This window comes from Lithobates pipiens, unplaced genomic scaffold, assembly GCF_037356315.1.
Source record: "Lithobates pipiens isolate NorthernLeopardFrog02 unplaced genomic scaffold, aLitPip1_a1.2 Scaffold_98, whole genome shotgun sequence".
NCBI lineage: Eukaryota > Metazoa > Chordata > Amphibia > Anura > Ranidae > Lithobates > Lithobates pipiens.
Genome location: NW_027507921.1, coordinates 396,658 through 423,593, shown reverse-complemented (window position 1 = coordinate 423,593; position 26,936 = coordinate 396,658). Strand labels below are relative to the sequence as shown.

The 26,936-nt window shown below is 44.9% G+C and overlaps 1 protein-coding gene across 1 annotated transcript in view; it reads right to left on the bottom strand.

Moving 5' to 3' along the window:
- Window positions 1-630: 630 nt before the first annotated feature.
- LOC143973779 (uncharacterized) overlaps window positions 631-26,936 on the bottom strand; it is a 71,522-nt gene continuing 45,216 nt past the window's right edge. The window contains exons 4-12 of the mRNA XM_077474631.1: window positions 21,344-21,465; window positions 20,809-20,867; window positions 18,161-18,309; window positions 10,797-10,865; window positions 10,543-10,702; window positions 7,502-7,663; window positions 5,524-5,639; window positions 3,081-3,157; window positions 631-914 (exon numbers count right to left, since the gene is read on the bottom strand). Of these exons, the coding sequence (XP_077330757.1) occupies window positions 879-914; window positions 3,081-3,157; window positions 5,524-5,639; window positions 7,502-7,663; window positions 10,543-10,702; window positions 10,797-10,865; window positions 18,161-18,309; window positions 20,809-20,867; window positions 21,344-21,465 (950 nt within the window). The 3' untranslated portion in view covers window positions 631-878. The remainder of the gene's footprint in view (window positions 915-3,080; window positions 3,158-5,523; window positions 5,640-7,501; window positions 7,664-10,542; window positions 10,703-10,796; window positions 10,866-18,160; window positions 18,310-20,808; window positions 20,868-21,343; window positions 21,466-26,936) is intronic.

Genomic DNA, 26,936 nt, shown 5'->3' with positions numbered 1-26,936 from the left:
CCGGGGGGCGGGTTTTTGCTGCCCCCCCAAAAAAAATTCCACCAGCCGCCACTGATGCAAACTATGTTTGTAATTCAGAACATTAGTCAACTTCAGATTTTTGTACAAATAATAATTTAATCTTTTATATTTTCTTAAGTTATGAACATGTCAGTACCGCTTTAAAAAAATAAATGTACAAATATTTATAAAGCTTAAAAAAAGGTAAGGCAAAAAGAAGACATGTTAACAGAAGGAATGTGAATAGGTCAATGTCCCGCAACAACTTTCTTGTACTTTAGCACATTACTTTCTCATAAGTTCTTTGAAACAGAAAATACTTGTGAATAAATGTAATTATTTTTTTAAAAGTTCCTTAAAAATAATATAAATAGTTTAGAGGCACTGGAACTTTTACATTTTTTTCTTAGCATGAGAATAGGGATCTTTATTTTCAGCCATGTTATTGTAGGTTTCACATCACAACTATCACTTTTTGAAAATAATAAATCCTGTGCAAGCTTTCTGAATTGAACCTTATGTGTAGTCTTGGGAATGTTAATCTTATGCATTTTTCCATTTACTAGTGAACAATTCATTGTAATTTAACTTGTATATTTGTGTTTCAGAAGTTTGTGACTAGTAATGATATTAACCTGTAAATTACTTTTTATTCAACACATGTTTTTATGCAAGTACACTATGGAATTAAGTCTCTGTTCTCTTCTACCCGTCTTTATGACGTCAGCATTCAGTGTGCTGTATTATAAACAATTTCTGTAATCTGAACAATTTCTTTTAAATGAGATGTTTGAGGTGAGTTATTTTGCTAATGAATGAAATCCTCCCATATGTTCTCTGTGAATGTTCTGTCTTCTTTTTGCAAAAAGTCAGTTTGGTTACGCATAGGAAATCTGTGGCCTCTGTATTTTCACCTGTGAGGAAAGAAAGGAAATACAAGAAAATTAAGAGTGACTCCATGAATATTTCCACTTATTTTATATAATCATTTTCATAATTATAGCTGGATGACAACTGGTTAGCTGAGTTCCTCACCCCGAATCTTGTCAGTGCCACAGGAGAAAGAAGAGAGTGCAGACCAGTACGGGGGGGGGGCAGAGACCTGAGAGACAGATAGAGGCCAAGGACTGAGCCACTGGGAGCCTCCTGTCCTGAAGACTGTGGGGTACAGACTCTCTGCTTCTAACTGTCTGCATTCAGGGAGACTTAGCCTGAGAGAGAGGTTGATTGGGGGAACAAAGCTGGAGAGACCTGTTGCTTACACAGATGATAGACTGAGTATTGTGAGGACATGATTGTGAGGACTGGAGACTTCTGGGACAACAGACTGCCAAGCGTAGAGGACCGGACCTGTTGCATGTGGTGAGCTAAATCGCCTGTGCTTATTTCTACATTGACACAATTAATGCAATAGAGACTGCTCCTTGTTCAGCAGCCCACCAGTCATCCACTACACACTCTTAAAATGGCAGCTACATGAACACCACTTTACAGAAGGGCCCCAATAAAAGACAGCCAACACTGACATTTAGGCGCCAGCCTTTGCAATCACCTCCAGGGGTACCCCTTCACCAGGAACGTATATGAACACTCACTATTGGAGCTGTAGGTGTAGAGTGCTCATGAAGACACTTTGATTTTTCACTGGTTATAATTTGGTTGAATGTTGCTATAGTTAAGTTGATCACCATCTTATGGGTTGCTGTTCACTTTACCTAATTCAACATCTTTAAATATGTTCATTTGTTTGTGATTAATTTATGCATTTAATCTATTACCAATTGTGTGTGGGCTATTTTCTGTGTAGTTTTAAAGATTTGTAGCATACTAACGCTAAGACCTCTTTCACACCACACCACTGATAGCGTGGGCGGTAAAACGCCGCTATTTTTAGCGGCGTTTTACCGCCAGATTTGCAGCGCATTAAGGCCGCTAGCGGGGCGCTTTTACCCCCCACTAGCGGGCGCGAAAGGGTTAAAACCTCCAGCAATATGCCCCAATAGCGGCGTTTTGCCGGCAGGATTACAGCGCTGCCCCATTGATTTCAATGGGGAGCAGCGGTGGAGGAGCGGTAAACACACCGCTCCTTCGCCGCTCTAAAGAAGCTGCTGGCAGGACTTTTTTCTGACGTCCTGCCAGCGCACCGCTGTAGTGTGAAAGCCCTCGGGGCTTTCACACTACAAACAATGGTGCAGCTTCTTTAGGGCGTTTTGCAGGCGCTATTTCTAACGCTATAGCGCCTGCAAAACGCCCTGGTGTGAAAGGGGTCTAAGTTAACCAAGCATGTTAATAGGGACTGAGCAAATTAAAGAGTCGTGGCAGAACTCATCACCACCAGTGGCACTTACGGCAATAAATGCTACATAATCATTTTGTGATATATTGTGTTAAGATTTTTTATTTTTTATTTGAGTCCTTGAAGTTGGGAGTTTTGTGGTGTATTTAACTACACTTAGAAAAAATAAAATATACACAAGCAGCAAGTTAAAGTTGGATCTGGAAACGAAATCAATAGGGAATACTATCATTATTATTATAAAGGATTTATATAGCTCCAACAGATTGTGCAGTGCTTTACAATATAAAGGGAGATAGTACAGTGTCAATACAATTCAATAAAAGATGGTTAGGTGGGCCCTACATATGATCACATACAATCCAATAAGGTGGGACAAGTGGTATACAAGGTAATAAATGTGAGGGATGAGCTGTTTGAGAAGATAAATGCACAGTTGTTAAGTGGAGGCAGGATAGGCTTCCCTGAAGAGATGAGTTTTCAGGGATTGCCTAAAGATGGACAAAATAGAAGATAGCCGGATAGATTTAGGTAGAGAGTTTCCAAGGATGGGAGATGCTCTAGAGAAGTCCTGGAGTCAAGCATGGAAAAGGGAGACACAGGAGGTCTTGGAAGGAGTGGAAAGGACCATTTGTATTTTGTTAGTATTTTAAATTGTATTCAGTGGGCAATCATAAATCAGTGGAGAGATTGGCAGAGATAGGTGGCAGTTGAAATGGTGGATGAATAATAAAGATAGTCAGAGAGGATACGAGAAGAAGTGAAGAATCAGTCTATACTGTACCTCAATTGTTGTATCGACTGCTTCTAGCTTGGGTTGGAACTTCTCCTTACTAGATTGGCTGTTCGTAGACGAAGAATCTGAAGACAAGAAGGGAATTGTGGAAGATTGTTAAAAACAGTTTTAAAGGAGAAGTATGGTAAAAAAACAAAACATGGTATGGTAAAAAAAAAAAAAACACAAATATATATATTCACCTTAGGGATTCAGGTTCGCTCTGATGCTGCAGCTGTCCCTCACTGGTTCTAAGCCTGAAACTGAGCAATCACATGACCGCTGACCATCTTCACTAAGCAGAGAGCAGTGACTGTCAGTCAGACTCTGTGCTCTACCCCTCCAGTGCTCTCTGGAGTATCATGCTGGGAATAAGATGGAAGAAGCTGCTTCAGGCTCTCAGCAGCACACTGAGAGATTGAGCCAACTGCCAGTCAGGCATCTTGATAGATCCCAACATTATTATTTTGTTGGGCTGCTCCCACAGCCTCAACCAACTCTGTGACATCAGCTGACAGCGGGCTCTGGGCCACAGTCAGCTGAATCTGGGTCATAGGAGAGCACAAGTAAGTGTTTTTCTGTGATTCAGAAGAGAAGTAAGGCCAAAAAAAATAAAAAGAGTTGGTCATACTTCTTTTTAAAAAAAAAATTGGTATACAATGAAATAGTGATTAAGAAAAAACATATTTTTTAGAAAATAATGTTGCGCTACCTATCACGCACAAACATCAATGTTTTGTTTATTATAAACGTGACTTTATTAAAATAAAAAATCATTAATAATAAATATTATATAAAATATAATACTATGTATTAATTGTGCTGCAATCTCCACAGTTCTTAAATTAATATAATATGTCGTTCCACTTGTGTGAAAATCACCACTTGTGTCACCATCTTAAACATCATACTCTCACTTTCTTTGTTTGACCCATAGGTTATAATAGGTAAATTCCCCTTTAAGAGTGGGGTCACATTTGCTGCTACTCTCCTCTCCTCTTTCCACTCCTGGTGGGGTCCCATTTCCCTTCCATAAACTACCTTCACTGCTGTCAAATCCAGGTTATATGTCTGGGACTGGATAAACTGGGCATATCCGCGTAAGGGCGGAGCTGGCGATGTCACTACAATCGGATAGATGCTTGCTATCTGCTAGCCTGCCATTCTAGGGGGCCATAATATCCACATGTACCTGCTTTTTCATGTAGTGCACCTGTGTTAATACACTGAAATATGTGAATGCATGAAAACCTTTTTTTTTTATATAAAGATTGTGTTTTCATACAGAGATGACCTATGGGAAAAATGTATTTTATTTTTGTGCAAATATAATACATAAAGAGGAGTGTATCAAGTCCCACCTATTCAATTTTTATTTGACAGCAGTATAGAATTATCACAGAAGGAAATCCCACTAGTAGTGGAAGGAGGAGAGTGGAAGCAAGAGTGACCCTGCTCTTAAAACGGTTGTAAACCGTTGGATTTATTTTTTTGGTACCTGCAAGGGAAACGCCTAGTATGCATCACTTACTAGCATATTATGTTAAACTTACCCTAAAACAAAGTTCTTCCAGTGCCAAAATGTCAGCGTTCCCATCTTCACCCATGTTGCTTCTGGGTTTGCGGACTCTGGCTCTGTTCATAACATGGAGCTCTGAAGAAACGGCACGGGTGGCCGTTCCTTCAGAGTGCATGAACCAGTGATGTCACTGCCTGCATTTACACTAAATATCTCCTAAATGACTCACGTTTAGGAGATAATTGCACTACCTATAGGTAAACCTTATTATAGGCTTACCTATAGGTAAAAGCAAAAGATGGAAGTTTACTTCCACTTTAATGGAGAAGGCATGCTATTGACCTATTATAACCTATAGGTCTAAAAAACAAGATGAGACTATGGTGTTTAAAGTGTTGGCACATGTATTGATTTTCACACAAGTCATGTTTATGATACATGATGGTTGTGAGTGATAGGTGGCGCTACACTATCTTATAAAAAGTATTGCACAAGGAGGCGTGTGGAGTGGTAATACAGACAGAAGGGAGCTATGAGTCTGTCCTCCTCCTGCAGGGTGATACAGACAGAAGGGAGCTATGAGTCTGTCCTCCTCCTGCAGGGTGATACAGACAGAAGGGAGCTATGAGTCTGTCCTCCTCCTGCAGGGTGATACAGACAGAAGGGAGCTATGAGTCTGTCCTCCTCCTGCAGGGTGATACAGACAGAAGGGAGCTATGAGTCTGTCCTCCTCCTGCAGGGTGATACAGACAGAAGGGAGCTATGAGTCTGTCCTCCTCCTGCAGGGTGATGCAGACAGAAGGGAGCTGTGAGTCTGCCTCTCCTGCAGATTGACACAGGAGCAGTGACCATACAGCTGTTGCTCTTATTATTAAGGTTAATTACACTTTGGGATGAAATATGAAATGATTCAGAATATAATGCAATGCTTACCATTCCCTTCTGAGTCTATATTTAGGTTTAGATTGGATATCCCATTTTGGGCATTCCACTGATCATCCATATCATAACCCCATACATCTTCACCATTATCTCTGAAGACGTCATCCCTGGAAACATATGATGCAAACACACCAATTATAAAACAACAAAATGTATCCCTATTACCTACATTTCTTTATATTTTTTTTTAATTAAAGACCATAATCTGTCACACTACTCTGCACACATTAGATCCAAAGTTTAGACCAAAGTTAAGCTGGTCATAAATGGAGTGAATCTCTGAAATGTGAGCCATAGATGGCCTTGCCGGTACCCTCATGCCCCAACACCCTTCCATATGAAAATCAAAGGATCCGTGTAGAAAATTATAGGCCAAATAGTGGCTGCATCCATGGGTACTCTAACAGCTGTGCGTGCCGAAGAATACAATAACCAGCAGTGCAATTTCCTCCATCCACGCTGTTTAGCAGGTTTCTCTCATTGAGCTTGCAAGCAAAAAAGTATGTACAGTCAACTAGTGATCTACTAATGTGGCCCAACAGCTGTTCTTAATTAAAAAAGCACCCTTAATTTATACTAGTAAATGACAAGAAACTGAAGTCCCCAGCAGCCACATTCATCAATTGCTATCATGTTCGTTAGGCTGGCTTCTACTAGCTAAATGGTTTGGTTTATTTCTTTGCACCTTCTTGCTATGTGTTTTCCTGATCCTTTTCCCTTTTTTCAGAAATGTTCTCTCCCTTTTTAAATGATTCATACTGAGAAGAAAACCAACTGTATTGGTAGAAAAAAAATGGCGCTCTATGGAGCACTAATGTGGGAACATTGCCTAGTAGGGACTGTAATGGCATCTCTAGCAGTCTTTTGCAACTTGCTGTAGGCTTATCATTGTCTCCTGCAGCATGTCCCCAATATCCAACCATACCTCTAGCATGTGCGCAGTGCCTGACTGAAAAGAAAACCAACAGTCTCTATTTCTTGTAGCTTGTAGACTGCATCTATAACCTTCTCCTGTAACATGCATGCAGTTTGACCATCTCCTGTAGCATGCCTATAGTCTCTGTCCATTTCCTGTAACATACGTGCAGTCTCTGACTATCTCCTATAGCATGTCTGTAATCTCTGACCATCTCTGTAGGCTCTGACCATTTCCTGTAGCATGCATGCAGTCTCTGAACATCTCCTGTAGCATGTCTGCAGTCTCTGACCATCTCCTGTAGCATGTCTGTAATCTCTGACCATCTGCTGTAGCATGTCTGTAATTTATGACCATCTCCTGTAGAATGCCTGTAGTCTCTTAACATCTCCTGTAGCATGCACGCCGGCCCTGTGTCTATTTCCTGTAGCATGCCTGTAGTCTCTGACCATCTCCTGTAGAATGAATGCAGTCTCTGACTATCTTCAATAGCACAAATGCAGTCTCTGACCATCTCCTGTAGCACGAATGCAGTCTCTGACCATCTCCTGTAGCATGCATGCAGTCTCTGGCCATTTTCTGTAGCATGCATGCAGTCTCTGGCCATTTCCAGTAGCATGCATGCAGTCTCTGACCATCTCCTGTATCTTGCGTTCAGTCCCTAACCATTTCCTGTAGCAGGTCTGCAGTCTCTGACCATCTGCTGTAGAATGTCTGCAGTCTCTGACCATCTCCAGTAGAATGTCTGCAGTCTCTGACCATCTCCTGTAGCATGTTTGCAGTTCCTGACCATCTCCCATAGCATGTCGGTCATCGCTGACAATCTCCTGTAGAATGTCTGCCATCTCTGACAATCTCCTGTAGAATGTCTGTCATCTCCGTCCATTTCCTGTAGTATGTATGCAGTATCTAACAGTTCATTGTAGCATTATATACACACGCTATGTGAGCCCTTTGATAATGGCTTGCGCTGCTCTAGAGGTTTCTATATCAAGTAAGTTCATCATTATTGCTATAAAAATGTCAGTTCACAGCTTTTTGCACAGGACTCACCCTTTTTTCTTCCTTTTTTCTCTGACCAGGTAAAATGATACAGAGATAATAACAATGAACAGAGCAGCAATGACAGCTCCTACCCCTCCGTACACTTCAACTTTTGATATTTGTCCTGTGCAGTTTGAACCTGTATATATGTAGATATCTGTCCTTGGACACCTGTGTGGATAAAGAATATATTAACCATTCTAGTACCAGCATGTTTCATTAGCAGACAATTTTGCAGTTTTCAGTGCTGTGATCATTTGCCTGACAATTATTTGGGTATGCTACACTGTGTCCAAACTAATTTTATAGAATTTTTTGAGACAGACAGAGGTTTCTGTTGGTGTAAATTTAATAACCCCTGTATTTTTTTATTTTTACCAGATAAAGGAAAAAAGACCAAAAAGTTTGAAAAAAAAAGACAATTTTTTATAAAGTGGAAACCACAAGTTGATCTCATTTTCCACAATTTTGTGGAAATGAAGATTCAAGTTAGCACAATGGCCTCCAAAGTGAAACCTTCTATTAAAAAAAAAAAAAAAATGATGAAATAAACTTCAGACAGTTGACTGTCCAATGAAGGCCTCTTGAGCACCCTCCCTAGGGAAAGAGAGCCTTGATTTATGAGGGCATGGCTAGGTGCCGGCAAGGGGAACGATTGGCTTAAATAAGGGGGATGGGATGGGCCTGAGCTCAGGGAACGTGTGCCCCAGGGAATTCTGGGTCTTTTAGGGGAGTCAGTTGGAAGAGCTGCCCACCCTCCCACCCCTCTTCTTTCCTCTGTTATGGTATGTCACAGCTTGCTGCGGTTTTTCTTGACCTTGCCAGCAGTTAATGTTGCTGTAATGGACTATACCAGCCATATGCAATTAGCGGACCTCCAGCTGTTGCAGAACTACAAGTCCCATGAGGCATAGCAAGACTCTGACAGCCAAAAGCATGACACTCAGAGGCAGAGGCATGATGGGAGTTGTAGTTTTGCAACAGCTGGAGGTCCGCTAATTGCATATACCTGGACTATACCATTGATGGAAAAATTAGAAGTAGGCTGTCTGTTCAGCACTTATGGTAAGGACAGGCCCCACTTCCCTCTTTTTGTTGAGTGCTCACAGTATGACTGTGACTGGCACTGGTTAAATATGTTCACATGTTATGTGTTGGAATTTAATAAAGCTGTGGCCTTGCCCTTTCCAACCTAATGGTTGTAAGTGTCTTATTTAATGGGTTAAAGGGCAAAGGTGGTGGGGGTTTTGATTCCCATTGTGTTACGTTAATTGGGACCTATGCCCACTGCGCCTCAGCAGTCAAATATGTTATATAGATTTTTTAAAGGATAAAAAAAGGGAAACTATAATGCTCTTGGATCAAAGTTTTTTTGTTGTATTTTCTGTTTTTAAATTGCTAATTTATACTGATTCTCTATCTCTCTTTCTTTCTCTCTCTCTTTATATAGAGTACTGAGCAAAAGTTTAAGGCTGGGTTCACAGTATTGCGAATTGAATGTGTCAATGTGAATGTTACACCACATCCAATTTGCAGAACATTTGAAAACATTTTTTTTTCAATGAGTATGGTTCACATATGTACGTTGCATCCACACTTCGCATTGTACAACATTTGTGTGCGTTTTCTAGGCAGTGCAGTGGGAATTGCAGGCACATAATCTTCACATTCTATGCATGAAGGTAAAAGAACCTTCAGAATGCAGCCCCCCCCCACAGCCCCGCCAATACTTACCCGAGCCTGATCCAGCAATATGAAAGAGAGCAGCTCTCCCTGGTCTCTGCCTCCTCATTGGCTGAGACACAGCAGCAGGAGCCATTTGCCCCCGCTGCTGTCAATCCCAGCCAGTGAGGAGGGAGCTGGGGTGGGGCTGAGCCCCATTCTGTGTGTCTTATGGAGCTCGGGAGCAAGCATGCATGAGTGCCCCCATAGCATGGCTTGCTATGGGGGCACATGGCAAGAGGGAGGATCCCAGAGCACTGGTAGGGGCCTGAAAAGAGGAAGATTGAGGCTTCTCTGTGCAAAACCCTTGCACAGAGCAGGTAAGTATAACATGTCTGTTATTTTTTCTAAAAAAAAAAGCCTTTAATATCATTTTAAGTTTCCTTGGCCAACCATGGCTTCTTCAGTCCTCAAGGTTTCCTGATTCATTGTGCCTCTACAGAAGAGTTGTAGAGCGTATCTGGAAACAACTGTCTTTCTCAAAATTTCTGCCTGCGAGAGACCTTGCTGATACAGTAAAACAACTCTGTGTCTTGTTACTGTGCCTAAGCAGGCTATAGATGACTTGATTTCCAACCACGTGTTGCAGGAAAGAAAACCCCTCAACTCCCCCATTACCACAGTCAGCAATGGGGGAATCCCTCCAGCAGCCTAATGCCTTGTACACGCGGTCGGAAATTCAGACGGAAAAGGTCCAATCGGATTATATTGTTGGAAAATCCGATCGTGTGTGGGCTCTATCGGACTTTTTCCGTCGGAAATTCCGACATAAAAAATTTGAGAGCAGGATCTAAAATTTTCAGACAAAAAAATCCGATCTGACTTTTTCTGATCGTTTATAGAGAATTCCGACAGACAAAGCGCCACGTATGCTCAGATCAAATTACGAGACCAAAGCTATTGGCTACTAGCCTGAATGTAGTCCCGTCATACGCAATGAATGTCATCACGTTCCGAATGATAGGATTTTCCGACAACTTTGTCCGACCGTGTATATGCAACACCAGTTTCGGTCAAAATCCGTCGGAAAAAAATCAGACGGATTTTGTGGTCGGAATGTCTGTCCGTGTGTACAAGGCATTCTTGTGTTCTGCCAGCAGGGATTGGGATAATGGGGAGCCTTCTTGGTCAGGAGGACATTATGATTACTGCTAGTGACTATAGATGGCACAGCAAAAGTATCTAGCTCTCAGGCTGGTCCTGTCTGATTAAAACCTCAATAATATAACATTTTGTATTTTTTTTTGTTCTGCCCATAATAAATAAAGGACAAATACAAAACCACTTTACATTCTCTGTAACACAAAATTAGAGACCATCATACTTACAAGCACTGTGGACCAACACCTTTCTCAATCATACATTTTCCAGCATTACAAGACGTAGGCTGTTTATAGGCCGGATCACAAAATGACATACAGGTCAGTCCTTCTAAAGTGATTGTTTCTGCATAGAACTCTTTATATCCAGGTTCGATAATACTACAGACTGGGAACAAAGAGAAAGTATAACTTTAATTCAGTCGTCACGCTAATGGATTCAAAAGCCATTTTGTCCACGTTAAAAAAATATATATATTTACCTTGGGGTTTAGGGACGTCAGTTTCATTGGCACCCCCAAATGTTTCATCAAAAACCAGACAATTAGTACCTGTAAGGAAAATAAAATGGAGTTTGGTTGAACAGAAAACTGTTTACCCGCTTAAACTATTACTATTGTTTCAAAAGATGGGTGCAAGTAAAGACTGAGACACCGGGGACAGTGGTGGCTGGTGCTAAACATTTTTTTTTTTGGGTTGGGGGATGGCAAACAAACCCACTCCTAGGTCCGCACTCACCACCCCATGGTTCCCTGCACTCAGCCCCTCCACGGCTTTCTCGGCTTCTCTTCCCGGGCCAACCCGATCCGCCTTCTGTCCTGATTGGCCCAGGAGGAGACTCTAGAAGACAATAGTGAATATTGATTCGCTAGTGTCACAAATAGGTGGGTTCCGGGCACAGTGCCCTGCTCCCCGAGCCTAATCTTTTAATCTTTTTCAAGCCAAGTAGAGCCCCCGCCTCTAATCATGTGGCTTGAAAAAATGAATAGAAATCTATGAGTCCGGTGCCCCGCATGCATCCCCTGAGCCCCTTATGGACCGGCCACTCCTGCACCTGGATGAATGTGCAACCAATCTATTACTCTATTGCCTCTACTACATAGCCTGAGATCCTGAACACATGGGCAATGGTTCATCGTAGCTTGAAAATTCAACTCTAAGCCCTTGTACACACGATCAGAGATTCCGACGGAATGTGTCCGATCAGAGCGTTTTGTCGGATATTCTGACTGTGTGTGGTCTGCATCGGACTGTTTCCGTCGGAATATCCGTCGGACCAAATTTTCCAACTTGCCGGAAATATTTTCGGACAAAATGCTCCGATCGGACATACTCCGATCATGTGTAGTGAATTCCGATCGGACAAAGTGCCATGCATGCTCAGATCTAATTCCTACATCAAAGCTATTGGCTACTAGCCTGAACGTAGTCCCATCGTAACGAAATTACGTCATCATGTTGTGAAAGATCAGATTTTCCGACAACTTTGTCCGACCTTGTGTATGCAACAGTTTTGCACAAGATCCGACGGACAAAATCCGACGGATTTGGTTGTCGAAATGTCCGACCGTGTGTACAAGGGCTAAGGGATATTCGATTCAGCAAACCAGGATATATACCATATCCAGTAAACCAGCATATCCAGGACATGTAACAAGCTTTAAACTGTTTCCTGGAGCCCTTTTATTTTTAAGTTTTTCACAAAGGGTAAAATCTGCATTTTTATTGCTAGAAAGTTACTTAGACCACCCAAAATGTATGTATTTTATTGTCAAGTATTAGTATTTACTCAGGATTGTTTATGCTGATTATTTTTAGTTTGTATTTAAAAGTAGTTAGGTGTAAGAAAAATCTGTAAGGCGAACTTACACAGAATCCCCCCCCCCCCCCCGTCTCCCGTTCTGAGTCCGGGTATGTCTGGGAGTCTGGGGCTTAGAAATCCCCTCAGCTGTTCAAAATGTACCTCATCAGGAGGGATGTTTTTGAAGCATTCTAATTAGTCAGCACCATCACATGGGTGACGCAGACCAATCAGAAGCTGCATAGCCCATCCAGTCAGATGGGAAGAAGTGGGGATGCCAAGGGGATTTCTAAGCCCCGGACTCCGGATGCGGATATACCAGGGCTCAGGACAGGAGATTGCCACAGTCCAGGTCAGCGGGACGGGGGGGGGGGGGGGGTTGCGGAGGGGTCCTGTGTAACTTCACCTTACAGATTTTTCTGTAAATGTAACTTACCCTTTAAGCGTTAGAACTTCTGTCATGTGTTTTTGCGGCTTTACTTCAGTTTGAAGAGATGTCCTCTCAGTTTTTCTGGTCTTAAGCATAAAAAGGGAGAGTACATATCCCTAACTAGACACTGGCAGCACAAAAAAATAAAATAAAAAAAGACTGGGGGGACCAGTGTGCTACTGTTTTTTCTCCACCAACAATCTGAGCTGAAAACAGGTATGTGATCACTTCTAAAAAGGGTGGGGTGGTATGGTGTTTTTATATCTATACACAAATGATTTGCATTTAACCACTTCCCGACCGTGCTATAGCCAGAAGACGGCTGCAGCTCAGACTTAATTTGCTGGGAGGGCATCCCTGGACATCCTCCCATGCTCGAGTGGCCTGCGCATCCCCCTGCAGGATGGGCATGGCCCACTCTGTGATCAGCAAGTCTATGAGACTCGGCTGGTCACAGATCCCGACGCCTTACCACGTGATCAGCTGTCAGCCAATGACAGATGATCATGTGATGTAGACGGAGCCATAATCGGCTATTCAGAGGGGGCTCTCTAATTAGGTAAAGTAGGCGGTGGCCTAAGGCCTCGCCCTCCTAGGGGCCTCGCTCCCGCCTACTTTGCCTAAAGAGCCGCCTCTGGCTATCCTCATACATCAGTCCCAGGTGCCTCCTTGTTCAGAGTACAGTCAGCCCGCCTCCTCTCTTCTCTGTAACACCCCGCCCCACTCCTGTCAAGAAAACTTCACTGGAAGTGGAACTGCAGTGCAGGTGTCCTTCCAGTCGGAATACCAGCAGACACAGAGACTTTCAACTGCCCTGCCCCGCCCCGCCTGCCCCACCATTAAATCCTGTCCATCCTTTCTTGTGCAAGGGCAGGGCACAGCTAGCATCTCAGCACAGGATCGCCGAGTCTACCCTCCTTCCAGGGCGGGGCTTCCGTGATGGAGGCAGAGCCAATTCAGCCTGTCTGTGTACACTGTGCAGCCCTACGGACTGAAAGATGAGGGGACAGAGCCTTGCTATATGTGAGGTAAATGTGACTAGGGGGTTCATGTGACTGGGGGGGAGGTGGTACAGTGGTGTGGTGTCAGTATGCTCTACCTCAGCCCTGGTGTCAGTGTGCTGTATCTCAGAACTGGTGTCAGTGTGCTCTGTGTCAGCCCTGGTGTCAGTATGCTCTACCTCAGCCCTGGTGTCAGTGTGCTCTACCTCAGCGCTGGTGTCTGTGTGCTCTACCTCAGCGCTGGTGTCAGTGTGCTCTACCTCAGCGCTAGTGTCAGTGTGTTCTACCTCAGCACTGGTGTCAGTGTGCTCTGTCTCAGCCCTGGTGTCAGTGTGCTCTGTCTCAGCCCTGGTGTCAGTGTGCTCTTTCTCAGCCCTGGTGTCAAAGGGCTCTACCTCAGCGCTGGTGTCAGTTAGCTCTACCTCAGCGATGGTGTCAGTGTGCTCTATCTCAGCGCTGGTGTCTGTGTGCTCTATCTCAGCGCTGGTGTCAGTGTGCTCTATCTCAGCACTGGTGTCAGTGTGCTCTATCTCAGCACTGGTGTCAGTGTGCTCTATCTCAGCACTGGTGTCATTGTGCTTTATCTCAGCGCTGGTGTCAGTGTGCTCTGTCTCAGCTCTGGTGTCAGTGTGCTCTGTCTCAGCGCTGGTGTCAGTGTGCTCTGTTTCAGCGCTGGTGTCAGTGTGCTCTGTCTCAGCGCTGGTGTCAGTGTGCTCTGTTTCAGCGCTGGTGTCAGTGTGCTCTGTTTCAGCGCTGGTGTCAGTGTGCTCTCAGCGCTGGTGTCAGTGTGCTCTGCCTCAGCTCTGGTGTCAGTGTGCTCTGTCTCAGCTCTGGTGTCAGTGTGCTCTCAGCAATGGTGTCCGTGTGCTCTCAGCTCTGGTGTCAGTGTGCTCTGTCTCAGCCCTGGTGTCAGTGTGCTCTGTCTCAGCCCTGGTGTCAGTGTGCTCTGTCTCAGCCCTGGTGTCAAAGTGCTCTACCTCAGCGCTGGTGTCAGTTAGCTCTACCTCAGCGATGGTGTCAGTGTGCTCTATCTCAGCGCTGGTGTCTGTGTGCTCTATCTCAGCGCTGGTGTCTGTGTGCTCTATCTCAGCGCTGGTGTCTGTGTGCTCTATCTCAGCGCTGGTGTCTGTGTGCTCTATCTCAGCGCTGGTGTCTGTGTGCTCTATCTCAGCGCTGGTGTCTGTGTGCTCTATCTCAGCGCTGGTGTCTGTGTGCTTTATCTCAGCGCTGGTGTCAGTGTGCTCTATCTCAGCACTGGTGTCAGTGTGCTCTATCTCAGCACTGGTGTCAGTGTGCTTTATCTCAGCGCTGGTGTCAGTGTGCTCTGTCTCAGCACTGGTGTCAGTGTGCTCTGTCTCAGCACTGGTGTCAGTGTGCTCTCAGCGCTGGTGTCAGTGTGCTCTGTTTCAGCGCTGGTGTCAGTGTGCTCTCAGCGCTGGTGTCAGTGTGCTCTGCCTCAGCTCTGGTGTCAGTGTGCTCTGTCTCAGCTCTAGTGTCAGTGTGCTCTCAGCAATGGTGTCCGTGTGCTCTCAGCTCTGGTGTCAGTGTGCTCTCAGCTCTGGTGTCAGTGTGCTCTATCTCAGCTCTGGTGTCAGTGTGCTCTATCTCAGCTCTGGTGTCAGTGTGCTCTATCTCAGCTCTGGTGTCAGTGTGCTCGATCTCAGCGCTGGTGTCAGTGTGCTTTATCTCAGCACTGGTGTCAGTGTGCTTTATCTCAGCGCTGGTGTCAGTGTGCTCTGTCTCAGCTCTGGTGTCAGTGTGCTCTGTCTCAGCACTGGTGTCAGTGTGCTCTGTCTCAGCACTGGTGTCAGTGTGCTCTCAGCGCTGGTGTCAGTGTGCTCTGCCTCAGCTCTGGTGTCAGTGTGCTCTGTCTCAGCTCTGGTGTCAGTGTGCTCTCAGCTCTGGTGTCAGTGTGCTCTCAGCTCTGGTGTCAGTGTGCTCTATCTCAGCTCTGGTGTCAGTGTGCTCTATCTCAGTTCTGGTGTCAGTGTGCTCTATCTCAGCTCTGGTGTCAGTGTGCTCGATCTCAGCGCTGGTGTCAGTGTGCTCTATCTCAGCTCTGGTGTCAGTGTGCTCTATCTCAGCTCTGGTGTCAGTGTGCTCTCAGCGCTGTTGTCAGTGTGCTCTGTCTCAGCGCTGGTGTCAGTGTGCTTTGTCTCATTGCTGGTGTCAGTGTGCTCTGTCTCAGAGCTGGTGTCAGTGTGCTCTATCTCAGCGCTGGTGTCAGTGTGCTCTGTCTCAGCTCTGGTGTCAGTGTGCTCTATCTCAGCGCTGGTGTCAGTGTGCTCTATTTCAGCACTGGTGTCAGTGTGCTCTATCTCAGCACTGGTGTCAGTGTGCTTTATCTCAGCTCTGGTGTCAGTGTGCTTTATCTCAGCACTGGTGTCAGTGTGCTCTGTCTCAGCGCTGGTGTCAGTGTGCTCTCAGCGCTGGTGTCAGTGTGCTCTGTCTCAGCTCTGGTGTCAGTGTGCTCTGTCTCAGCGCTGGTGTCAGTGTGCTCTCAGCGCTGGTGTCAGTGTGCTCTGTTTCAGCGCTGGTGTCAGTGTGCTCTGCCTCAGCTCTGGTGTCAGTGTGCTCTGTCTCAGCTCTGGTGTCAGTGTGCTCTCAGCTCTGGTGTCAGTGTGCTCTATTTCAGCTCTGGTGTCAGTGTGCTCTATTTCAGCTCTGGTGTCAGTGTGCTCTATCTCAGCTCTGGTGTCAGTGTGCTCTATCTCAGCACTGGTGTCAGTGTGCTCTACCTCAGCTCTGGTGTCAGTGTGCTCTATCTCAGCTCTGGTGTCAGTGTGCTCTATCTCAGCTCTGGTGTCAGTGTGCTCTCAGCGCTGTTGTCAGTGTGCTCTGTCTCAGCGCTGGTGTCAGTGTGCTCTGTCTCATTGCTGGTGTCAGTGTGCTCTGTCTCAGAGCTGGTGTCAGTGTGCTCTGTCTCAGAGCTGGTGTCAGTGTGCTCTATCTCAGCGCTGGTGTCAGTGTGCTCTCAGCGATGGTGTCAGTGTGCTCTGTCTCAGCGCTGGTGTCAGTGTGCTCTGTCTCAGCGCTGGTGTCAGTGTGCTCTGTCTCAGCGCTGGTGTCAGTGTGCTCTGTCTCAGCGCTGGTGTCAGTGTGCTCTTTCTCAGCGCTGGTGTCAGTGTGCTCTCAGCGCTGGTGTCAGCGTGCTCTGTCCCAGCGCTGGTGTCAGTGTGCTCTGTCTCAGCGCTGGTGTCAGTGTGCTCTCAGCGCTGGTGTCAGTGTGCTCTCAGCGCTGGTGTCAGTGTGCTCTGTCTCAGCGCTGGTGTGAGTGTGCTCTGTCTCAGCACTGGTGTCAGTGTGCTCTGTCTCAGCGCTGGTGTCAGTGTGCTCTTTCTCAGCGCTGGTGTCAGTGTGCTCTCAGCGCTGGTGTCAGTGTGCTCTGTCTCAGCGCTGGTGTGAGTGTGCTCTGTCTCAGCACTGGTGTCAGTGTGCTCTCAGCGCTGGTGTCAGTGTGCTCTCAGCGCTGGTGTCAGTGTGCTCTGTCTCAGCGTGGTGCCAGTGTGCTCTCAGTGCTGGTGTGATTGAGCACATTGACACCAGTACTCCTAATATATGCAATTCATTTTTTTTTGCTTGAATTATTTTTCCCCCCCCCCATTATAGATGTGAGTGGGGCCTCATGTCTAGGTTATGCCTAAGGCCTCACAAAGCCTAGAGCCTCCTCTGCGGCTATTTTTTCTCCTCACGCTGATAGTGTGAGGAGTAAAAATAAGGCTGATCACCGGCGGCTGTGAGAGGGACATTGGTCCTGATCATGGAGAGCCTCTGCAGAGGCTTCTGTGCCCCCCAGTGTTACCTACCAGTGCCTACCAGCGCTACCTACCAGTGCCCACAGTACCACCCATCACTGCTTACAGTGTCACCTATCAGTGCCCACAATGCCACCTATCAGTGCCCACAGTGTCACCTATAAATCATCAATCAGTGCGTCATCACCAGTGCTGCCTATTAATACCACCTACCAGTGCCCATCACTGCCACCTACCGGTACCAATCAGTGTCACCTATCAGTGACACTCATCAGTGCCACCCACCAGGGCCCATCAGCACCATCTTTTCACTGCCCATCAGTGCCATCTTATCTGTGCCTATCAGTGTCACCTTATCTGTGCCCATCAGGGCCTATCAGTGCAGCCCATCAGTGCAGCCTCATCGGCAAATATCAATGAAGGGGAAAAAAATACCTGTTTGCAAAATTTTATAACAAACTATGAAACATGATTTTTTTTTTTTAATTTCTGTCTTTTTGTTTGTTTAGCAAAAAAAGAAAAAGCCAAGTGGTGATTAAATACCACCAAAAGAAAAGCTCAATTTGTGTGAAAAATGATAAAAATGTAATTTGAGTACAGTGTAGCATGACCGCGCGATTGTCATTCAAAGTGTGACAGTGCTGAAAGCTGAAAATTGGTCTGGGCGGGAGGGGGGTTTAAGTGCCCTGTAAGCAAGAGGTTAATTTCTATTTTAACGCAAAAGGGTTGTTTTACAAGGTGGGGATTAACATAAACTTAAAGCATATCAAAATCCAAAACAGTGTGTGCTGTAGTAATGAAAGTGAGAACAGTTACATTATGGAAATCAGTTTAAGGTTAAAGGAATCTGCAAACGTACCATTTTCTGTGCAGATCTTCTCCGTCTTCAATGCTTCCACCTTCGCATCGATATTGTTGAATATCTCCTTGTACTTATCCTCTACAGTCACATCTGTTCTGTATTCTATCTCCACAATCACGTCATGATTTACAATAACGCTGCCACTCCTGCCACAGATAAAGAATGTATGATATTGCTGGGTACTGACAATATTTTAACTAATTTTTTATTTTGACTTTCGTAATTGCCAAGTGGCCAAGTGTAATGGTGGCCACATGAGCTTCAATTGTATCATCTGTTCAAATCTGCAAATGATTGAAGAGCTATAACTTCTAGGCTTGTGCAATTCGTTTCGTAGCGAATCGAAATTCGGCCAAATTTTGCATATTTTGGACATTTGGATGCATCCGAATAAAAAAATAACGAATTACAACGAATACGAAAGAAATTATAGCGGATATAACGAATGAATTCGACGTGATTTGGTAATTCTTTAAAGATCTAATGAAACAAAAGGTCAGCTCAAAGTAAATCTTATAGTCCAATCAGCTGATTCATTTTGTGCCGGAGGATGGATTACTGGCAAAGTGCATTCCTGAGAATTGAGTTAGCCCTTGTACACACGGTCGGAGAATCCGTCGGAATGTGTCATATCGGACCGTGTTGTCGGATAATCCGACTGTGTGGTATGCATCGGAATGATTCCGTCGGAATATCCGTCGGACCCAATTTTCCAACTTGTTGGAAATATTTCCCGACCAACTGGGCCGGTCGGACATATTCCGATCATGTGTAGAGAATTTTGATCGGACCAAGTGCCACGCATGCTCAGATCAAATTCCTACATCAAAGCTATTGGCTACTAGCCTGAACGTAGTCCCATCGTAACTAAATTACATCATCAACTTGTTGGAAATATTTTCCGACCAACTGGTTCGATCGGACATATTCCGATCATGTGTAGAGAATTTTGAGAATGTAATCCCATCGTAACGAAATTACGTCATCACGTTCTGAATGCGATACTGCTCACCTTGTATCACCTATTCCTTTGAATATCACAGCTTCAATGCCTTATCCATACTACCTATTACAGGCTACACCTCCCTTCACCAATAAATTGCAGCATTTCCTTTCTACTGAACTAGCTTCTTTTAAGTAAAACCCTGTTATTGCACCAAATATCTCTTATGCCGCGTACACACGGTCGGAGAATCCGTCAGAATGCGTTTTATCGGACCGTGTCGTCAGATAATCCGACTGTGTGTGGTATGCATCGGATTGATTCCGTCCGAATCTCCATCGGACCCAATTTTACAACATGTTGGAAATATTCCCCGACCAACTGGTTCGATCGGACATACTCCGATCATGTGTAGAGAATTTTGATCGGACCAAGTGCCATGCATGCTCAGATCAAATTCCTACATCAAAGGTATTGGCTGCTAGCCTGAACGTAGTCCCATCGTAACGAAATTACGTCATCACGTTCTGAATGATCGGATTTTTCGACAACTTAGTCCGACCGTGTGTATGCAACAGTTTCGGACAAGATCCGACGGACAAAATCCGATGGATTTGGTTGTCGAAATCTCCGACCGTGTGTACAGGTGCTTAGAAGGGTGTTGTATTGTATTTGAGCCGAGGAGAAGAGACGTTGTCGTTGTGTGTGTTAAAAGATTCAATAAACAAACGATTTTCCAAACTATGAATCATTATCACGAATGTCTATACATACATAAATAGCGAATTTCAACGAATACGAACGAAATTATAGCGCATATAACGAATTAATTCGACATGATTTGAGATTCAGTATAACGAATATCGACACTCTACAAATAATAACAAATTATCCGAAAACATACTAACGTAACAAAACGAATATAACAGAACTAAAATATGTATTTTACGAATGACAATGAACCGAAACTAAACAAAATTTTCCATTGGGCAAAAGTCTAATAATTTCCCTTCCAATCATCCTGGGGTCAGGGGCGGACTGACAACTCATGGGGCCACCGGGCAATGGAGATTATGGGGCCCCCAGGCACTCAGAGATTATGGGGCCATACAATATACACACACACACACACAGTATACACATACATGTACACACACAGTATACACAGACATGTTTCTATTGGCTGAGAAGGTACTGGAGAGGTACCAAAACATCTGGGGTGCCAAGGTTCGCCATCACTGCTCTATTGTATGCAGTGGTGCTCACAGAGAACATGCTGGCAAAAGGAGGAGCAAGAATAGTGAGCAGAAAGATGACCTAAATAATATGCTAATGTTCCTCTATTATCCAATCAGAAGGTTGGAGGCGTGCTGTTGTGCTGTCTGGCAGGGGTGCCTGAAAAGAATATTCATGTGTATTTGACTGCTTTATTAAAGCAGTATTAAAGCCTTGGCTTATTTTTTTAAATAAATTGTTCACACACTCACATTCTACACAGTGTGAATGCAGCCGAATAAGGGAGATGAGAAAAGGTGAAAGTAAATCTGCTGTAAAATTTGGGGATGAATTACATAACAGTGACTGTAGCTACAGAGATGAGCGAAGGCTTGTTTCAAAGTTTATTTGCGGTTTAAGAATATGGAAATGTCTGTATTTCAAAAGCCTGGCCACAACTTAAAATCCCTGCTGTTGATAAACTTACAGGATTTCTGTAATGTTGACATCTTTGTATCCGGGGACGCTGGAATAGACCGATCTCATCTGCATGAAGAGACGTGATAGTTAATTATATGTCATGCTGGTCCTAAGATAAATTGCTGTCTGTTTGCATAGCTCCCAACTGCCCCTGGTTTTGAGGGACTGCCCCTGATTTGGAATAAAGCCCCTCTGTCCCTCTTCCCTCCCCATTTGTCCCTCATTTTGGTCTGATCTATAATGTTATATATAATATTCACTTTTTATCTTTCAAAAAGTGTTTTCCAGTACTAAACCTTTCATCCAATTTCTAAATTGCTGCATTTGTAAATTTCAAACGCCAGAATAAAGGAATAGCAGTGGTAAATAAAAATACTAGTTGGTTTTGGCAATATTTTTTTTGGTATAATTGTCCTTTAAGGGGGCGTGGTAGGGGGCGTTTCCAATGCCTTCATACTTTTGCTAATGGGTGCCCCTTGCTCCCATCTCAAAATGTTGGGAGGTATGTGACTGTTCTATAATAAAAAGTTTCAATCACTCACCTCTGTTTTAAACTGAGCCTCAAAATCCTTATATTCTTCTGTTGTGGGGTCTTTCAGTTCCTCTGTAAAATTTTTGTTTGTGATTTTTAGCTCAACCTTCACAGTGGTGTCAACAGACTTGACTATGGGACAGAAAGAGTTAAAACAAATGTTATAAAATTGTTACAGCTGTACAATCTATCAGTGGCGGCCCGCCCATAGGGGGCGCCCGGGCGCCGCCCCCCCTCTCCCTAGGTGTAAAAAAAAAAAAAAATTAAAAAAAAAAAAAAAAAACGGGCCCTTTAAGACATTTAAAGAAAAAAAAAAATGTCATTTAACAATTTAACACAGTGTACTGTGGCGCTGGTCACAGTGCACTATGAGAAGCGCCACGTCGATGCAATCACAAGATTGCATCCATGGCGCTTCATTTGCGGGTTAAAAACCTGCCTTGCGGCGCACTGCAGAACGCCGACTAGCTTCCGCCCGTAAAATCACTGTGATTCTACGGGCGGGAGCATTGTCATTCTTAGAGAGGCAGTCACTTCCGGCTTTCGGCTGCTTCACGAAACCCGGAAGTGACGTAGGCAGCTCCGTTCCTTAGCCCGAGCGGAGCTGCCAGACAGTGAGAGGTGAGTCACCGCATAAAGGCTTTCTAGCTTCTACTTTGTGGAGAATGTTCATGCATTTAGCTGAATGAATGCAAAAAGCTTTCACAGCCAGAAAGGTTTCCCCAGGCCAGGCGACTTTTGCCGTGGCCAATCGGAGAATGAGCTCTGAAGGGGGAACTCCATGGCAAATTTCTGAAAAAAAATTTGACGTGGGTTCCCCCTCCGAGAGCATACCAGGCCCTTAGGTCTGGTATGGATTCCAAGGGGACCCACCTACGCCGAAAAAACGGCGTGGGGGTACCCCCCAGATCCACACCAGACCCTTATACGAGCACGCTACCCGGCCGGCCAGGAAAGGGGGTGGGGACGAGCGGGCGGCCCCCCCTCCTGAGCCGTACCAGGCCGCGTGCCCTCAACATGGGGGGGTGCCTTGGGGGAGGGGGGGCGTGCGGCCCCCCCACCCCAAAGCACCTTGTCCCCATGTTGATGAGGACAAGGGCCTCTTCCCGACAACCCTGGCCGTTGGTTGTCGGGGTCTGCGGGCGGGGGGCTTATCGGAATCCGGGAGCCCCCTTTAATAAGGGGGCCCCGGATACCGGCCCCCCACCCTATGTGAATGAGTATGGGGTACAATGTACCCCTACCCATTCACCTGTGAAAAAAAGTACAAAAAAAAAACACAACACAGGGTTAAAATATTTTATTGCACAGCTCCGGGGGTCTTCCGTCTTCGGGGGCGACAGAAGACCGGGCCACCGCCTGTAAAAGAGCTATAAGAAGGCGCGGTGGCCCGGCAGAAGATCCGAAGAGGGGGACAAGACCCCCGAAGTCGGAAGAAGAGGCCGGCGGCGAGGAAGAAAGCCGGGCTCCTCCGCTAGCAAAAGAGCTACAAGAAGATAGCGGAGGAGTCCGGCGAGAAGACCCCCGAAGACGGAAGACCCCCGGAGCTGTGCAATAAAATATTTTAACCCTGTGTTGTGTTTTTTTTTTGTACTTTTTTTCACAGGTGAATGGGTAGGGGTACATTGTACCCCATACTCATTCACATAGGGTGGGGGGCCGGTATCCGGGGCCCCCTTATTAAAGGGGGCTCCCGGATTCCGATAAGCCCCCCGCCCGCAGACCCCGACAACCAATGGCCAGGGTTGTCGGGAAGAGGCTCTTGTCCTCATCAACATGGGGACAAGGTGCTTTGGGGTGGGGGAGCCGCACGCCCCCCCTCCCCCAAGGCACCCCCCCATGTTGAGGGCACGCGGCCTGGTACGGCTCAGGAGGGGGGGGGGGGCTGCCCGCTCGTCCCCACCCCCTTTCCTGGCCGGCTGGGTAGCGTGCTCGGATAAGGGTCTGGTGTGGATCTGAGGGGGACCCCCACGCCGTTTTTTCGGCGTAGGGGGTTCCCCTTGGAATCCATACCAGACCTAAGGGCCTGGTATGCTCTCGGAGGGGGGAACCCACGCCAATTTTTTTTTTAGATTACATAAGGGGCGTGTTTTATGAGAAGTGGGAGGGGCCAAAATGATGGGCGGGGTCATGATGGGCGGGGTCTGGCGCCCCCCCATCCAAAAACTTCACCAGCCGCCACTGCAATCTATGCTTAACCACTTCAATACCGGGTACTTTTACCCCCTTCCTGCCCAGGCCAATTTTCAGCTTTCAGCGCTGTTCCATGACAATTGTGCGCCCATGCAACATTGTATTCATTGAAAAATTTGTATTATTTTGTTTCACACAAATTGAGCTTTCTTTTGGTGCTATTTAATCACCACTGGGTTTTTTATTTTTATTTTGTGCTAAATAAACAAAAAATCTGCTACATTTCTTTGGTGAAGATAACTCAAATCAGTGTTTATTATTTAGTCTGTAGGAAAATTTAAAAAATCCACAAACTATACATATATATATCTGAAAAATGATCAGTCCTGATGTACTGATGGCCTAATTTCTTGAAGCCCAAAAATAAAAGGACAGTATAAATACCCCCCAATTGACCCTTTTAGGAAAGTAGACAGTCCAAGGTATTTAGTAGAGTTGGGCGAATGGTTCGGCCTAAGCATAAGTTTGGAAAGTAGACAGTCCAAGTTATTTAGTAGAGTTGTGCAAATGGTTCGGCCCAAGAATAGCAGTGCCTGTTCGCCCCGTTCGGGGAACACCCGAATTTGCAGGCTGTTCACCCCACTGCAATGAATTACATGCTGCACAGTGCATTCTTTGCCCGTGATTGGGGGAAGCTTTCCCTAATCACGGTGCAGTAAAATCTGGTTGTTAGGGAGTGGGGCTGGGAAGCTGGCTGGGGCGTCCTTAACAACCAATCAGTCATCAGCTGCCAATAGGCTTCCACACTGAAAACTGAATAAAAAAAAAAATTTGGTGGCAAAAAAATGATGAAAACAATACAGTGTAGCCCCCCCCCCCCCCTCTTGGTATGGATTTTAAAGGGAACCCCAAGCCATGATTTCAAAAAATTATGGCGGGGGGTTCCCCCAAAGTCCATACCAGACCTTTATCCGAGCATGCAGCCTGGAAGGTCAGGAAAGGGGGGGATGAGAGAGCCCCCCCCCCTCCAGAATTATACCAGGCCACATGCCCTCAACATGTAAAGCACCTTATCCACATGTTGGTGGGACAATGGTCTCTTACCCACAACCCTGGACAGTGGTTGTGGGTGTCTGCGAGCAGGAGACTTATCAGAATCTAGAAGCCCATTTTAAGAAAGCGGCCCCCAGATCCTGTTCCCCAATGTGAGTAAATATGGGTAATGAAAACACAGAGACAGTTTTTGACAATTTCTTTATTAAAAAATAAATAAAAAACAGTGTCCCGCATGTAAATCCATCACCAGTCACGCCACCTGCCCCATGTAAAAAAGAAAAAACAAATGCTGTTCACTCATAAATGGCTGACCACCTAATGCCTCCTCTGCCGCTTGACACCGCCACCTTGTGACGTCACCGACCCAGCAAGCACCAGTCTGGGACGTCACACAAGGGGGGTGGGGTCACCAGGTGATATTGCCAGGTGGCCCTGCCCTTACCCATATAAGAACTGTCAAACGGCAGAGGAGGCATTAGGCAGTCGGCCATCAATGAGTGCAGAGCAATTTTTTCCAGGTACGGTAGATGGTGTGATTGACGATGGATTTACATCAAGTGCACTGTTTTTTTTTATTTTTTAATAAAGGAGTTGTCAAAAACTGTCTTTGTATTTTTATTACTTTTTGACAGTTTTTTATGAATTGGTAGGGGTACTATGTACTCCATATTTGTTCACATGTGGGGGCTGGATCTGGGGGTCTGAGAGTCCACTAAGCCTCCTGCTTGCATACCCCCACAACACCAGCCCAAGGTTGTGGTTGTGGGGAAGAGACCTTTTTCCCCGTCAACATGGAGCCCAAAGCACCCCCCCAAATCAAGCCCCCCCCCCATGTTGAGGGCATATGGCCTGGTATGGTTCAGCGCTTGCTCACCCCCCCTCCCACCTTTTTCTGTCCTACCAGGTTGCATGCTCGGATAAGGGTATGGTATGGATTTTGATGGGGACCCCACTCCATTTTTTTATTTTGGCAAGGGGTTCCACTTAAAGTCCTTATCAGACCTCAAGGACTGTCTACTTTCCATGCATATTCATTTTTTTTAAATAGCCAGATGCTAGCAATTGCAACCACAAGTCAATTTCAATGTGATTTGACTTTTTTTTTCTTTAGAAATATAATTTTTTTCTGCAGCAGGTTCAATACATGATACAGATGCACCACTTTACAGGAAGACTAAGGGGACACCCCATACATTATATTTAAAGGATTTTTACATTTTTATTGTTGCACTTTAAGCATCGTTAAAATCAACGCTCCTGTAAAAACAATTGTTCTAAAAAAAAAATGTTTACATTGATACATGTCCCCCAAGGCAGTACCTGGAACCTCACACCCCTTTTATGGACAATTACTTGCATATAAGCCTTCAAAATAGGCACATTTGATTTTTCCTGTTTGGCTCCAATAGACTTCAATAGGGTTCGCCGTTTGGGTCAAGACATTTCCCCTGTTCTGTTGTGAACCGAACAGGGGGTGTTTGGCCCATCTCTAATATTTAGTAAGAGGCATGGGGAGTTTATTGAAGTATTTAATATTTTTGTCACAATTTTTTGGAAAATATGAAAAAGTTTTTTGTGTTTGTTTTTTTACATACTGTCAGTGCAGTACAGCATCATCATATAGCTGGTGTGGGGGTGCCAGGGACACTGACTGGTGACAGTATGTAAAAATAAAATAATAGTTATAGTTTTTTTTTTTTATAATATTTCTTTTTTATTACATTTTACTATTTTTTTTTTATTTTATATTTTTTTTTAACACAATGTGACCAGAGCAATACAGTACTACCATAGTAATATTGTACTGCTTTGGGGAAGTGATCAGATTTTTTTCATTTTTTTTCTGTTTTTACACATTTTGATCGCTTGAATTTCACTTTAGTGGCTATATATTGGCTTGCTATGGGCGGCACAGTGGCCAAGTGGTTAGCACTTCTGTCTATCTGCCTTATGCCTTACGGTTAGTGCTGAGTGAGATCATGTTAGAAAAATCAGTATAGTCTGAACCTGCAACCTTTCCTGTGTCTGGCGATGTCTCTCTACTTGTTTAGTTGTAAAACTTGTTGGATATTTTTAATGTGAATAAGACTATCCCTGCTATTATTCACTACTATTTTCTATTGTCTGTATCACTGTATTAGGTGGTTATTCTGTAAAAACCCAGGACTAAATGGCCTATAGGTTCCTTCCACTTTTTAATCATAGTTATAGTATAATGGGGGGCTTCCATGTGATTTTTTTTTAGGTTTTCAGCAAAATAAAGTTAGATTCCCCTCAATTTCAAAGGACTACATGCCCCATGGTACATTGCTGCCTACAAACAGTGATTCCTGTACTGACCGAAAGCATTTGATATAGTTCCCCATAAACGTTTACTGTACAAAGAAAGGTCAGTTGGCATGGACCATAGGGTG